The sequence below is a fragment of the Silurus meridionalis genome, chromosome 8 (genome assembly GCF_014805685.1).
Source record: "Silurus meridionalis isolate SWU-2019-XX chromosome 8, ASM1480568v1, whole genome shotgun sequence".
Classification (NCBI taxonomy): domain Eukaryota; kingdom Metazoa; phylum Chordata; class Actinopteri; order Siluriformes; family Siluridae; genus Silurus; species Silurus meridionalis.
Genome location: NC_060891.1, coordinates 10,930,792 through 10,946,329, shown reverse-complemented (window position 1 = coordinate 10,946,329; position 15,538 = coordinate 10,930,792). Strand labels below are relative to the sequence as shown.

Sequence of the window (15,538 nt, the reverse complement as noted above, 5' to 3'; positions counted from 1 at the left end):
TAAGAATGTTCATGGAACAATTGAAGGACCAGGAAACAATCAAGCAAACAATGACAACATATTGAAAGAGTCCCTCCCAAGCAATGCACCGTAAATCCTTCAGTATCGCAGTACTTTGGCTACAATACACAACATACACATTAACACTTCCTCCTTTTTATATGGTGTCATGTCTTTTGTCCTGATTGAGGCTAGTCTTAGATGTCCTCATTTACGGACTCCTTTTGGCTTGCTTTTCTTTTGAACAATTGAAATAAATTAGGAAATAATACATATTAAATACAAAAATAGTAAAAATGAAATAATAAATAGTAAATATTTCAATAAATATTGAAACTTGCCTGCTTAACCTGAATATTAATGTGCATGTACCAGCTTGTATCCAGTTTCCTGTTTCTTCACTTTTATTGTATTCATCATAATGATGCTTATCTGCTTGTATTATACAATTACACAATCTTAGGCTGTGTGTTATCGTGTGCCTGTTAAAATGAGCTGAGAGCAGTGACAGGATGTGCATGAGAGCCTGATAAATAGTGTGTCGTGCAAATGTACCATTATTTCCAGCCGGGCACGATTACAATTACGGGCAACTGTATTATTTCTTTGAGATGTACAGTAAGCGGTGTGTATATCATCAGGTCTCATTGTGCAACAGCTGTGTGCAGTGTGTGTGAGAACTGTAAGGAAGTCCCCAAACACACTCCACCGCCAGCTGGATGGTGATCAGAGTTACTTACTGCTGGGTGCCGTGGCAGCCTGAGAAACAGCAGCGGGTGTGGCCTCGAGCGACACAGAGCTACATGAGAAAGGCTCACTGGGGGGCTGAGGGGTGAAAGGGGCAACAAACTGTGGCTGGTGGGCATGGCCTTGACCACTGTGAGTAGGAGGGAAGATATCCTTGCTGTGGAAAGGGTAGGAAAGCTCAGGATTACAGTATTGTGAGAGAGGAGGATGACCAGAGGCGAACTTGGAGAAAGGGGCTTGCAAGGGGTGGAAGTACTCTAGCTGGTTGTTTGCATCAAACTGGGTGGAGGCAGTGGGATGCATGAGCTGGTTAAGAGGTATGACTGGCTGGTGACTTGTAGGGGGAGACAGAGGGATCTGACGAACGTTTCGAGAAGGCAGAGTGCCCCCTGGCTGTACGGGAGAGAAGGCGGAAGCCAGGGAACTGGAGAGCTGTGAAAACTGCTGAGCCTTTTTCTGAGACGAGTCCTTCGTGTGAGAGATGGTTTCTCGCTCCTGTGAGGAAGAGGAGGAGCAGGAAGAGGAGGAAGGCGGGGAAGGGGCGAGGCGGGCATGGGAAGGGAGTGTGTTGGCACGAAACTGCCTGTATTCTGTTGGAGAGGTGTTGGGTTGGGAGGCAGACACTTTAAACTGCAGGGTGGATACTGAGACAGGAATGAAAACAAGTGACAAACAGAAGGAGACAAAAGTGACAGTGATGAAAATCAAATAAAAAAAAAAAATGAATAAACAACACTGAAACTGCTTAGAAAACGCAAAAAAATAATTAAAATTATGAGCAAAGATGTGGCCCATGCTGTGTAGAACATGTATTATATCTCAGCTGTCAAATCGAAACCTGATGAGTAGGTGTATGGGATTATGGGATATGTTGGTCTGGGATGGACTAATACATGGAAAAGCATGGGTAGAAAGCACAAACTGAGGCACAGGAATGAAAGCAAAGCGTGAATAAGCAATTAAGTGATGAATGATCTGGAAATTGTCAGGGAGGTGAATTGTGTCCTCAGGAGTTTGCAGTATTTAGTGTAAGCGACCCTACGAAAAGCTTGGTGAAATTTGTGATGTGTAGAATCTTTACCTGCTGAACCGGACGTCCGTCGCTCCCGTTCAATTTGCATTTGATGCTGCTCCATCATCTGCCTACAGACAAGTAAGTTAAGAAACAATACAGAATGAAAAGACAACCTGTTTCCAGAATTAATATATTGGTAAGATTTGTTTTTCTAGAATACTCCAACTGCTGCATGAAAAGTGTGTGTTGGTTTTCATACACTATTTTCAATCATTTTCAGATTTCACCAGCTTCATAGTGAATAGTCTGTAAATGCAATACATTATTTTAACCACAAGAGGGCAAAAAAGTGACCAAATAGAAGTAGTTAGATTAGGGCTCTGTTTTGTGATGCTTGAAATAAGATTATAGAAGTTTTCACCGACATGAGGTGAATAAAGTCATTATTGCACACCAAGAACAAAAAAAAAGGCATAAAGGATTTGCTGCCATTACAATAACACACAAGCATCTCTAAATGTGTTTACATGCATAAATACACTTACCAGGCATAACATTCACATTTTAACATTATGACCAGTAAGTGAATAACACGGATTATCTCTTCATCATGGCATCATTAGTGGGTGGGATATTTTAGCCAGCAAGTGACCATTTTGTTCTCAAAGTAGATGTGTTGGAAGCAGAAAAAATTGGCAAGTGTAAGGATTTAAGTGAGTGTGACAAGGGCCAAATTGCGATGACTAGATGACTGGGTCAGAACATCTCTAAAAATCCAGCTATTGTGGGATGTTCCCAGTCTACAGTGGTCTATCAAACGTAGCCCAAGGAAGGAACAGTGGTGAAACCGGCAACAGGGTCATAGGAGGCTGAGGCACATTGATGCACGTGGGGAGCGAAAGCTGGAGCGAGTGGTCCGATCCAACAGATGAGCTCCTGTAGCTTAAATTGCTGAAGTTAATGCTGTTAATGCCTGATGGGTCAGTACTGTTTTGGCAGCAAAAGGGGGAGCAACACAATATTATGCAAGTGGTCATAATGTCATGCCTGATCAATGGTTATAAAGTTATGCCTGGTCTGTGTATAATGAATAACGTGATAACGTCATCTTCAAACATCACCTAAGCCTCAATGATATACCAAGTGACAGTGGTGATGGATTCATGCTGAACTTTCAGCCGTGGTTAAAATGGTGGTGAGGATTATTTAGTGGTAACACAATCGCTAGTCACCTCCTCTGTGCTTCGGTGTCATCCGTTGCTGGTCCATTCTGCCTTTGGCCAGTAGGACCTGCTGAAGGAGACATGGCAAAGAACATTAATTCGGTTAGATGCGCACTATAATAATCTTTCCACTACTTTACTTTAGCAATTGACAAAATGGACAAAGGAATGAGACATCTATCTAAAGACATCTGCAGTACTGTAAGTATGCCTATTAGACTCTTCTTGGAACTATATCCTCGTTACTTCCCATCCCAGCGCCAACTTTACTCTGTTATCTGATTGATGGATTGAGTCAGAGTGCTGCTTAGTACTTAAAACATGGCTATCAGGTTTCTCAGACAATGTCTGCATGCCTAAAGTGTGGAGTAGTGTTGCTGATATCTGTCTGCTTATCTGTGTGATACAGCTTAATATAGTTACATACTTATATACAGTTAGTGAATGATAGATGGCACTTAGGTCAAAGTTGTGAAAAGTTTAAAAGTAAGAATGGATTAAATGTTAATGTTTTCTTCAAAAATATGACTAAAAGGGCTGTAGTGTCTATTCCCACAAAGACTGGACTTCAAGCGTTCCAGAAATGTTGCAATGTGACTGCTAGGTGCAATTTTAACATGGTTTGTTTAAACTCCACACACTGATGATGCAAAGACTGATGCAGGGCAGTTTATACTAGAAAATCACAGCAATCACAAAACCGTTTGCTTTGAATGCTGGAATGCTGCCTGCATTGTTACCACACAACGTTCTCCCTGTGAATCAAATTCACAACACTCTGTACACAATGTTAACTATAGTCCATATGCAGGTCAGGAAAAGTGTTTCAGCAGTTTGAACCCAACACTGGAAAAATCTCTTGCCAGCTCTTCACATATTTCTGTAGATATTGAGCTGATGGCAGCTCATAGAGAAAGTGTTTACAAAGCTTCCAGATTAGTTAATAAGCTGTGAAACCCCAGAATAAGAACAAGTATCATTATTCAGCAGTCAGGAAGGTGTCGACTGCTGCAAGTAGCATTTGTCTTAACTTTTTCCCAATATCAGAATGAGTGTGTAAGCACTTCTGGTTAACTGATAATCAGTTGAACCTGATCATGACCAGTTTATTTCAGTATGAATCTAATCCTAAACATCCAATAATGTCAGATACATCTAATAATCAGCAACAGTATGGGAGTCAGAACAGATACAAATACACTGTGATGGACAGTAAGTATTTTTTAATTTGTTACTGTAAATTAAGTGCTTTTATCAAGTAGCTTTGACTTGCATTTCAGAAAAAACATGGTGGCTTTTTCCTTGCTTCTTCGAAGTGAAGACATAAAATGCATTAATGCCACGAGACCACAACCATAAACCCAAAGTTCTGAGGAGTTTTTTCCACTGTGTGTCTGTAACAAAAAACCCCTCTCTATTTAAAAAGGTATGCACAGGAGAATAGAACATCGAATTGCAGAAATGATTAAAATACGATTCTCATAGATCAGCACTTTTACTTTTGATATTAAAGTGCATTCAAAACAAGTACTTTTGGACTTTTACTCAAATAGTAATGTACGTGAAGTACCATTACTCAAGTAATATCTACAATTTTGGATATTGTAATAGATTTAAGCAGATCTGATCATTTTTATTCCAGCATTTTATGTTGTAAAAAATATGCCGTGTTAATTGGCACGACACAAATTCTGCACATTAATACATGACATAAAAATTAAATTAAAATTTCAGTTTTATTTTAAAACAACTCAGATCCATTACTGTGAGAATACCAGTATCAACTCAGAATCCAATACTCAGAGCTTGGAGGAAAAAAAAAAAACTTACATCTCTGAAACTATGGCTGAAACAACTAATCTATAAAATTGATAATGACATTTGTTCTCAACTAATGCAGTCATCGATTAGTTTGGCTGCTCAAGTTAAGGGTTTGCGTGAGAGTAAGATAACACAGCCGCTTGCGAAATGACGGAGAGTACAGGGTCAACCGGCAGCAGGAAAAAGTGTGAGTCCCAAGTCAGGGATGAAGGTGAAACATCAGCACGGTGAGCAAAAACTGTAGAATCCTCATCATGTGAAAATGGTGTAGTTTAATGAAGTGCTATTGTGTAAACTGTTTAAACTTCAGGACAGTCGCACTGGATCCGTTCTGTCGTGACTCGCGAGCATCAGGTTACGAAATCAGCTCGCTCACGACATAGTGATGGATTCAATTAAAACAGTGCGAACAAACACAAAATCTAAAAGCAGCAAATAACAGCAGCAGTAAACGATTATATTTTTAATCATGGTTGTGGTTTTCCGCGAATGATTATGCCAATGCATTTTCTTTTTTTTTTCTAAGCCTGTAAGCTCGCTGCGTTTCTCCGCTCCATTCTCTTTTATAGAATTTGTCTACTACAACAGTAACTTGTCTGTTTTCAAATCATGATCTACTGTGGCTTTAGTATAAGTTCAAATGCTTGTTTTTAATGTTTTATACTTAATTTATGCAAACCTTTGCATGTGTTTGGATTTAATTAGCTGATTAGAGTGTGACACCATGAATCTTTTACACAATTTTCTGAGATACTGATTTTTGGATTTTCATTAACTGTAAGCCAAAATCATCAAAATCAAAAGAAATAAACACTTGAAATATATCATTCTGTGTGTGATGAATCTATATAATATACGAGTTTCACTTTTTTTTATTGAATTACTAAAATAAATCACATTTTTAATAATATTCTAATTTATTGAGATGCACCTGTAAATTATTATACAAAAATTAATTAATTATATATTCTAGATGCTTATACCTTCACAACTAAACATGTCTTTGGCAAAACAATCTTGTATTATATTTTATATACATTTTTTAAGCATGGTTGTGAACTTGCCATCTGCAATTGTGAAAACAATACAAATGTTGAATTCTTTTTTTTTTTTTACTGAAACAAAGAACCTAACATGCGTACATTTGTTTGAAGGAGAAATCCCCAATGCACTCTAACAAGCACCCACTATAAACTTAATAAAATGTCAAAATTAAAGATGTTTAAGAAGAAGTTTAACTCAATATGGGTTTTTGCATTTTTTTTAAGTACACTTTTAAACATAAATACCCTGAATTACAGTTTAAGATCCTTATTATAAGCAAAACATCTAAACAAAACCAAAAACCCCCCAAAAAACCCATCCAACATTTTTTAACTCGTCCGATATATAAAAAAATAAATGTATAAAATTATAAAATATCATAATAAATCATCATTAGTTGCAGCCCTACCCTAAACCAAACTGTGAAATATGAAAAAGGTAAAAAAATATATACCTTTACACAGTTGAGTATGAATTCATAAATGTATTACATAAATGACACTAAATGGTGAAAATATATTCATATAATTTCGGCAATGTTAACCAGAGATATTTCTCATTAGCACCACTAAAAGCGAAATGACTTATATTTTTGTTCCAGAGCTGAATATTGACTTCAGATCTCAAAATTCTGAAAATATATTCATTAAACAGTGACACAGAGGGTGGTGCATTTGGTTTAAGAGATGACTCTTTTCTAATCAGTGTGTGTGACACGGAAAGCAGATCCCACACGACCTGCCCATACATCGTCCGCCATATATATATATATATATATATATATATATATATATATATATATATATATATATATATATATATATATATAGCTAACACCTTCACCATTAAAAAAAGTTGAGTATGCTTTTACTTAAAAATCCTGTTTCCCAAAAAGCCTAAGCAGCACAACATAATATATTTAAACCCACTATCCTATGACAGCTTTTCAACAGACATTTTATATCATTAAATTCAACCTTTTTATTCAGTTCTGTGATTTCCATCCTTATTTTAGGGTAATTTATTTTCCAATTTGAAAATGGTTAATGTTCTTGTTTCATATAAAACAGGTGTCTACTAAAGTGGTTTTTAATTGTCATATTAACCATATACAGTAGTATGTATTTCACTGCAGTACGAAGTGAAATGAAACACGGTCCCTACAGGATCAAGGTGCTATTTGAATTTTTTTTTTCACTAGGACATAACAAATAACTGGATCTCAAAAAACACACAAAAGACCCCAAAGTTGCCAAACTAGCATGGAAAACCTGCAGTGCACTCATATTTTTAGCTATTAAAATTATCTAATCCATAACCTTCTTTCTTTATATTAAACTTTACAATATACCTTACAGTTGAAATTGCATTAATCATCAGAGACACACTGTCGACATTTATTTTGTAAAAATTTCAAATCGATGCAACATCAGCTCCTATCTGTCAACTAGTATCTACATATATAGAATTAAAATTGTATGTTGCTGTGAATTAGGATTTTTATTTGGAGATTAAAATTTGCTGAACTTCAACTGATAATATCAACTGGTAAAGTGATACAGGTTTCTTTATCAGATCAGAAAGCTAGTGTTGCATGAAACGAGGCATTATTTTTCACCCCAGTCACCGATGAGTTTGTGTTTTCACTTCCCGGTTTTTCTGTTTTCAGATTCTAGAAATACCTCATGCAACATGCACTGATGCAACCTGGAAACATAAAGCTGCCAATAAGGGTTTTTTTTTGCTGATGATGCAAAATCCTCAGAAATGAGAAGATGAACAGGAAAATGTAAAAGAATTAAAGGAAAAACAGAGGGATCATATGGCAGGCAAAATATCACTCCTTATGTTGAATAATAAAACAATTCACGAAAAAGATTAATAATCATTTTCCCCACACCCTTACAACATAAAAATCAAACACAGGTACTGCACTGAGGAACCAAGTATGTGATTCTAGTATTTGTCAATGTATTTCTAAAATAGATCTAGTCTACACCCTATCTAGGATTTGGAAAAACATCTTGCTTAATTCCTTTTCTTTCTCAAACTCTCACTTCCTTATCTGTAATTTTAGCTCTTACCAATATTGCAGTCAATAGCTGTAGTGCTTGTCATCTAATAGATCACTAACTCTCTTCATCTCTGCCATAACTCACTGTATAAGCTTTATTGCATCCAGGAGTCCTGTGTATGTGTTGTTCAATAATTGTTGATTGCATTTCTCATTAATATAATATTGATCCTGGTGTGGAAAAGAAGCTTTTGCTCTTCTGTTTTTAGGGACTAACAGTGAAGCTGAATAGTGAAATATTTCCAGTGTTTCCCGGTTTTTATATCTAAAACACCATCAAAATTTATGTTGACATCACATGATGTTTTGAATCGAGGTGAAAGGAGACACTGATTGATGCTTTCTGTTCAGAAATAGTCACGTCCATGCTCGTGAGGAGTCTCAGACGGGCACTGAGCCAGACACCTTTCAGAGCCTCCACTGAGGACTCCACAACAGCACCTCATAGACATTGCATTACACTGTCAACATCATGCAGAATATCATATTCACTTCCATTAACAAAGCAACATCAACATCAGCTAATGCACCCCTCAGTAATACTTACTGCTGAGTTTTATTACAGCAGAGCTCACCCGTCGTGGCCCAGGCAAGCATGGCGGTCCTAGCATAGTACCCTATGCTAACTCTTCTTTTGCAGGTAATCAGTCTGAACAACAGACTAAACGCCAGTTCTAAATGCTAGGTTATTGTACTAAGAACACATGTGAGTGTATCCAGACATATGCAATAACCTTCTCTGTGCTTGCAAGATGCTACTAGCAAACTCATCTCCAGTTCCCACCCCAAAAAAAGCATGAGAACATGTAAGATTGGTTTCTGCGACAACTTGGCTCCATGGATATTTTAGCCAAGCTAGGCACCAATGGGAAGACGTTGCTACTTAACCCCCCCACCCCATACGCTTTAAGTAGCAACAACATGAAACCCAAGAAGCTCATGTGCTGTTCTTAAGTAAGTGACTACATGTAAAGGGGAAAAATGTAACATACTGATCCACTGCATCACAACAGCTTGTACAGTAAACAGCAGCTCAGCGCAGATGTTTTCATAATTGAAATAATCTAACATTCAGATCTTTATTTAAATGTGTAAGTAATAATCTGGTTGTTTATTGATGTCAGAAGAGCTTTGTATTCCACATGTGGCTCAGTTTGACATTTTGAGTAATTGAGCTTTGGATTCTATGTATAATAAAAGAATGATAATGACAGCTTGTTGAAAAATGATTTCCATCACTGTAATAAAATACAATTTGAAATATCACAGACCACCCTGCTACACTGTGGAATGCCACTGAGTATGCAGTCACAATTCACTTAAGGCCTGGAAGTACAATAAGCTAAGCAAAAACTATTATTTTAGATATCGCTATGATTTCCTTTAACTAATAGTATGAGAATACCTTCCAACTGGTCCTACCTGCATCTTGTGAGCTGAGCACATTGAGGGCAAAAAGCATGGCAGTAGAGAAAGTGGTGGCCTCCTCCTTGCTGGCAAAGTTGAGTCCGTAGACTTGTCTGGCATCGCGCCACTGGTGGAACGTCGGAGTGGCCTGGTTATATTTCAGACCCTTCACTATAGAGTAGTTTATCACAACCTGTCATAAAAAAAGATGATGTCAGGCTACAATACTGCAGCAAACTATAGCACTGACAATCTTAATTTATTTTTCAACTAATAAAAGAAGTCAGTGAGATAACAGTACAGTAGTCACACTGGATTGTTGATTGCATGTTTCTATATGTGCAGTTTAGGTAATCGTGTGTAAAGATCTGTTTTTTATTTGTTTTTTTGGGGTTTTTTTTGTAACGCCATGCCAGCTTCTACATTCAAAGTGAAAGCTAGGTTTAGATATACAAACATAAGACTAAATAGGATATTTCAGATAAATTTTTTCTAAAAACCTGTAGAATAAATTTCGATATAAAAACCTTTTTAAATGTATTAACAACAACAACGAAAGAAAATAACATTCTAAAACAATTCTCAAATGGGTAAAAGTTTTTTTTAGAGTAATTTTAGTAGTTTTGTTGTTTCATTTCACTGTGTACTGCACCAAATGTAAATGATTGAAATTTAAATAAAAGCCTACTTGACAAATTGACTAGGACACATGTACAGATTTTTGCTCTAATAATGCTTTAGTTTCTAAAATCTTCATTTTACAAGAATATGAATAAAATAGATCTAACACCTGTGTAGTTACACATCAACTTTGTATTCAATTTTAATGCAAATTTTCAGCATTTGCATTCAAATTGAATACAAAGTTGATGTGTAACTTTTAGAATAGGGTATTTAATATGTACAATAAATTAATACGTGTCTGCATACACAGTGTCTAAACAATTACTGTCCACTTATTTGAACCTTTATGTAATTGAGGTATTATTTGTTTTAACTTCTATTATGCAACAGTTATTTAAGTATTGTTTAGCATAGCCACACTGGTACATTGCACTTTATCACTTTGCTTGTCTTTGTTTGCTACGTATAATTCTATTTGTTACAGTAGTCTGTTACACAGAAACTGTTAATACAATTACTACAGGCTGTCTGTACAATGGACACAGATTCAACACAACAGCACTCTTGCTTGTGTGATATAATACTTATGTACAATTTGAGAACAGCATTAAAGGCCAACCCTGCAGACTAATTATACTGGTTATTACCACTAGCAAATAATTCACTCTTCAACTTTTTATCAGGCACAAAATGTATATAAATATATATTTTTTTATCATTCATGAATAATGTGATTAAACCACTATGTGTGACAAAAATGTGAGACAAGAGTATCTTCTATCACAGTGAGACAAGAGTATTTTAGAAACTGTCTACAAAACCTCTCAGACTACAGCCGTGGCCAAAAGTTTTTGGAAAGACACAAAAATAGATTTTAACAAAGTCTGCTGTTTTTACATCTCTTTTGTCAGATTTTACTATAGTATACCGAATTATAATTACAAGAATTTTAGAAGTGTCAAAGAGTTTTTTGACAATTACATTAAGTTTACGCAGATTAAATATTTGCAGTAGTGACCCTTCTTTTTCAAGACCTCTGCAATTCACACTAGCATGTTGTCAATTGACTTTTGGGCCACATCCTGACTGACGGCTTCCCATTCATGAATAATCAATGCTTTGAGTTCATTAAAATTTGTTTTTGTTTGCTCACCCGCCTCTTGAGGATTGACCACAAGTTCTCAATAGGATTAAAGTCTGGGGAATTTTCTGCCATTGACCCAAAATTTCTGTTTTGTTTCCTGAACCACATAGTTATCACTTTTCACTTATGTCAAGGTGCTCAATTATGGCGGAAAAGGAATTGTTCTTCATCAAACTGTTGGAAGAATTTGCTCTCTAAAGATGTTTTTGCACCATTCTTTATTCATGGCGGTGTTCTTAGGCAAAATTGTAAGAGAGCTTACTCCCTCGGCTGAAAAGCAACCCCACACATGAATAGTCTCAGGATACTTTACTGTTGGCATGACACGGGACTGATGGTAGCGCTCACCTTTTATTTTCCGCACAAGCTTTTTTTCTGGATGCCCCAAACAATCGAAAAGGGAACTAATCAGAGAAAAAGAGTTTACCCCAGTCCTCAGCAGTTTCATCTCTGTACCTTTTGCAGAATATCAGTCTGTCCCTGATGCTTTTTTTTGGACATCCAATCTCCCCATCTTGACACCAGGCCATCCTCCAAAAGTCTTCCCCTCACTGTACATACAGATGCCCTCACCTCTGCACTTTGCTAGAACAATAATTTCAAGCACCACCCTCTTTTTAAAGCTTTCTGTCTGTTATTCCTACTCAATCAGCATGACAGCCTTGTCCTAGTCAGCACTTTTACTTGTGTTAACGAGAGAATCTCTGACATGATGTCAGCTGGTCCTTTTGTGGCAGGGCTTAAATGCAGTGGAAATGGTTTTTTGGGGGGGTTAAGTTCATTTTTCATGGCAAAGAGGGGCTTTGCTGGTGGTTGCAATTCATCTGATCATTCTTTATAACATTCTGGAGTATATGCAAAATTCTATCATAAAAACGAAGGCAGCAAACTTGAAAATGTATATTTGTGTAATTTTTTCAAACTTTTGGCCATGGCTATATTGAAAATGAAGAATTTTTTTTGCTTTGCCAATAATCGGACAAAATGCTTTCCTGTATGAAAATCTCTAAACAATTCTGTTTCAGAGACAGTATTGGAGTATTATTCACAGTGTATAATTAGGGGCTGAAAGTGTAGAAGAACGACTCGTTATAAATAAGAACTGGAAAGTTTAAAAGCCACCACCGTTTTAGGCTGCTTTGATTTAAATAAAAAAACTATAGCAGGGCTTACAGAATCCTTTGTAAATTTGGTCTATTTATATTGCCAAAGGTTTCTGGATTTAGTTTTTTTCCAGGAAACCAAACATGTGAATAGCTAAATGCATTGTACTTTACACTTGACCAAATGGGCTATTATTTTTTTTTCCTCTTACTTTATCCATATACTGACACCCTTGTATTTGTAGTTTATATAAATTTTTGTCTGGTCATCGTGCAGACAAAAGTGCTCTTTTTGTGGTTGAAAAGAAAAATCACATTTTCTTCACACTGGCCAATGTTCTCACCTGCTGGTCTTGTAGTTTGACTCCCACCACACGAAACGTGTTGTTAGCAGTGTTGTGGTAGATATTGATGCGGCTGAAGCCCTGTTGGCCTGGTTTGATCGGCACCCATTTCTTGCTGGTGTCATCGTAGATCATCACAGAGGCCCGGGCCTGGCAAATGCTCTGTTCACTATTGAGGGGGAAAGGAATATTGAAGGTGAATAAATGAACTATACTGGACAAGATCATCTGAGAAATTAACATATGCACAGGCTGACAAGCTGTACAGTGCATCCGGGAAGTATTCACAGTGCTTCACTTTTTCCAAATTTTATGTTATGTTACAGCTTAATGTCAAAGTGGATAAAATTTAGATTTTCCTTAAAATTCTACAAACATTACCCTATAATGAAAATGTATTCACAGCAATTAACTTTTTCCAAAATGAAGTACCCGCTGTATATTCATTACTTTATTTTATAGTTAGGTAGTCTAAAAAGACCTAATAGCATTATCAATCTAAAAGCTTTATACAGTGTTTTTTCTGTATGCAGAAAGGGTTCCCTCTTACATTTCATATTATTATATAGTGGCCTTAAGGGAGGAGAGGTTACAGCAAGTAACATAAACAAGCATACAAGCCGTAAATGCATGACAAGGCATGAAAAAAAAAACAGTCCCGCCTCTACTATGGCAATGTAGTGGTAATGTAATTACACCACTGAATGACACTGAGCAAGGGGCGTTCCAGTTATCTATGCTAATTATACAGTAGGACATGAAACAGGCAAAGCCACGAAGCAAATAAGAGCTGCAGCAGCTGTGTTGATGGGCTGATAATCGGCCACGGGTAAATTAAAGCCAAGAGTTTCTCAGTTGCTTTAAATAGTCTTCTTTTGTCCATATGTTGACAAGGCACTCAATTAGCAACCGAAGAACAGGAAAATGTTGAACTCTTTGGCAAAACGTAGCTTGCTCAATGAGTTTTCCCTTCAGATGTGTTCCAATTTAGGATTTCAAATTAACCCAAGGGCTGAAAGAAGACTTTGACACATTAGGAGACCATAAATATATACTGCAATCAGTAGAGATGTATTTCCAGATTTGCATGCAGAATTTACTTTACGTTTGAAGTCGGAATATTTTTAGATGGCAAATGAAAGGATGCAGATGAAAGCGGTTCTCATTATCTGAATCTTGTCTGTGTTATATTCTTAAGTTAAGCATAGTAACATTCCACCCTGCCTTTACTATTACAATCTCACCACTGCCAGACTCATCTCAATCAGAACAATTTTAGTCCTTTAAAGTGGCTCCAGCAACAATGTTTTACACGCCCAATGAAGTAAATTATATGATACATGCTGTATGTATGTCAGAACCTTGTTGGAAACATTTGGACTTCAATTGCATTGGTTAATTTGTAAGAAAACCTAATTGACATGATGTAAATATCTAAAGTTTACTGCTATAGAGATTACAAAAACAATAATCACTGACATTCTAAAAAGTGAACAGAAGCTGGACAATTGTGAAAAGAACACAAAAGTATAGAAACAGGAAGTTCATGAAAGTGCACAGGAAACAGGTGATTGAATGAAGGCGATTACATCATCAAACTATTCTGCAGTATATGATTGTTTTCATTTATCTTCAGTAATCATTGTTACAGGCTGCAGTAGATCTGAAGCCTAAAAAAGAGATTGGAATGCACTTTTCAGTCACAAACTCATTTACACCATGGAGCAATTCAAGGCAGCCAATCAATCTCAGGTCATTTCTTTAGAAAATAGAAATAAACTCAAAAGAACATGATGTAAACTACACACAGAAATAATTTAAGATCAGGATCAATCCAGAGAGTTGGAATGCCACAACACTTCCTGCTACACCACAGTGCCACCCTTTAAATCATATGTTCTAAATAAAACCAATCTGGTACACATGGTCTAACTCAATTAGGCAAACATATGCAACCTATTTGACAAAGTGTGGATTTAAAAGCCATATATAAGTAACTCCAAACTCTTCGAAAACTTCATCCAACATATAGTGTAATTTGTGAGTACATTTTATATAATTAAAATGTCATCTATTCATCAACACTTTCAGTTCTTGATTCCAATATTCATCAGTCTGCTCAACTTATCAACTTAGAGAACAGCAAGTACCGAGTTTGAAATAAACTATAAAATACTCTTTCTCTCTCAGAAAACAGCAAGGGGTGAGGAGATGATTCAGGCTAATGAACATGACAAAGTACCAAAGTTTGGGATCATTTCAAACTAAAACAAAGAAAACACTGTACAATGCATTTGCTGTTTTTAAAATAATTAGAAATTGATTTTTACAATTTTTATTTATATACAGTGTGGTGAAAAAGTCAAAAAGTAGTGGAGCACGTTTTTAAAGCTGGCGATAAATACACAAATTTAGTTCGTGGAATATTCCAAGCAGCTTTCCGGAGACAAGAAAACCACACCAGGATACTGTGTGACATTTAATACATTTCATCAAATGAATAGTTTCCCATAACTTAATCTACTGCACAACTTAATCTGCCACTGCAGAGGGACATTTTGAACGTAACTCTATTTGTATTTTGATGTAATATGGCAATTAAATGCACTAAATGGGTTTAGCATTGACCGATATTCATGTATTCATGTCCTTACACAGAAAAGCTGCTAATCAAGTGTCAAGGGTGGGACTATATTATTGGACATGTATGTATTGTGACGTGACCTCACTCACAGTCAACCGCCAACAAGGGAAATGCCAATTAGATGATTTTGCAGTCATTATATGCTCGCACAGCTAGTTGATGACAATTTATACTCTTTATGGATTAAGTTGAAGTACCTAGGGTCAACAGTGCACAGTAATGGAGAGTGTGTTAGAGAAGTGAAGAAAAGAGTGCAGGCAGGGTGAAGTAGGTGTAGAAGAGTGGCAGAAGTGATTTGTGATAGAAGAGTATCTGTGAGAGTGAAAGGGAAAGTTTATAGGACTGTGG

At 36.5% G+C, this 15,538-nt stretch overlaps 1 protein-coding gene across 1 annotated transcript in view; it reads right to left on the bottom strand.

Moving 5' to 3' along the window:
- evla (Enah/Vasp-like a) overlaps positions 1–15,538 on the bottom strand; it is a 41,966-nt gene that overhangs the window by 9,470 nt on the left and 16,958 nt on the right. Inside the window, 4 exon segments of the mRNA XM_046855569.1 lie at positions 1,829–1,890; positions 2,995–3,052; positions 9,347–9,524; positions 12,547–12,715. Of these exon segments, the coding sequence (XP_046711525.1) occupies positions 1,829–1,890; positions 2,995–3,052; positions 9,347–9,524; positions 12,547–12,715 (467 nt within the window).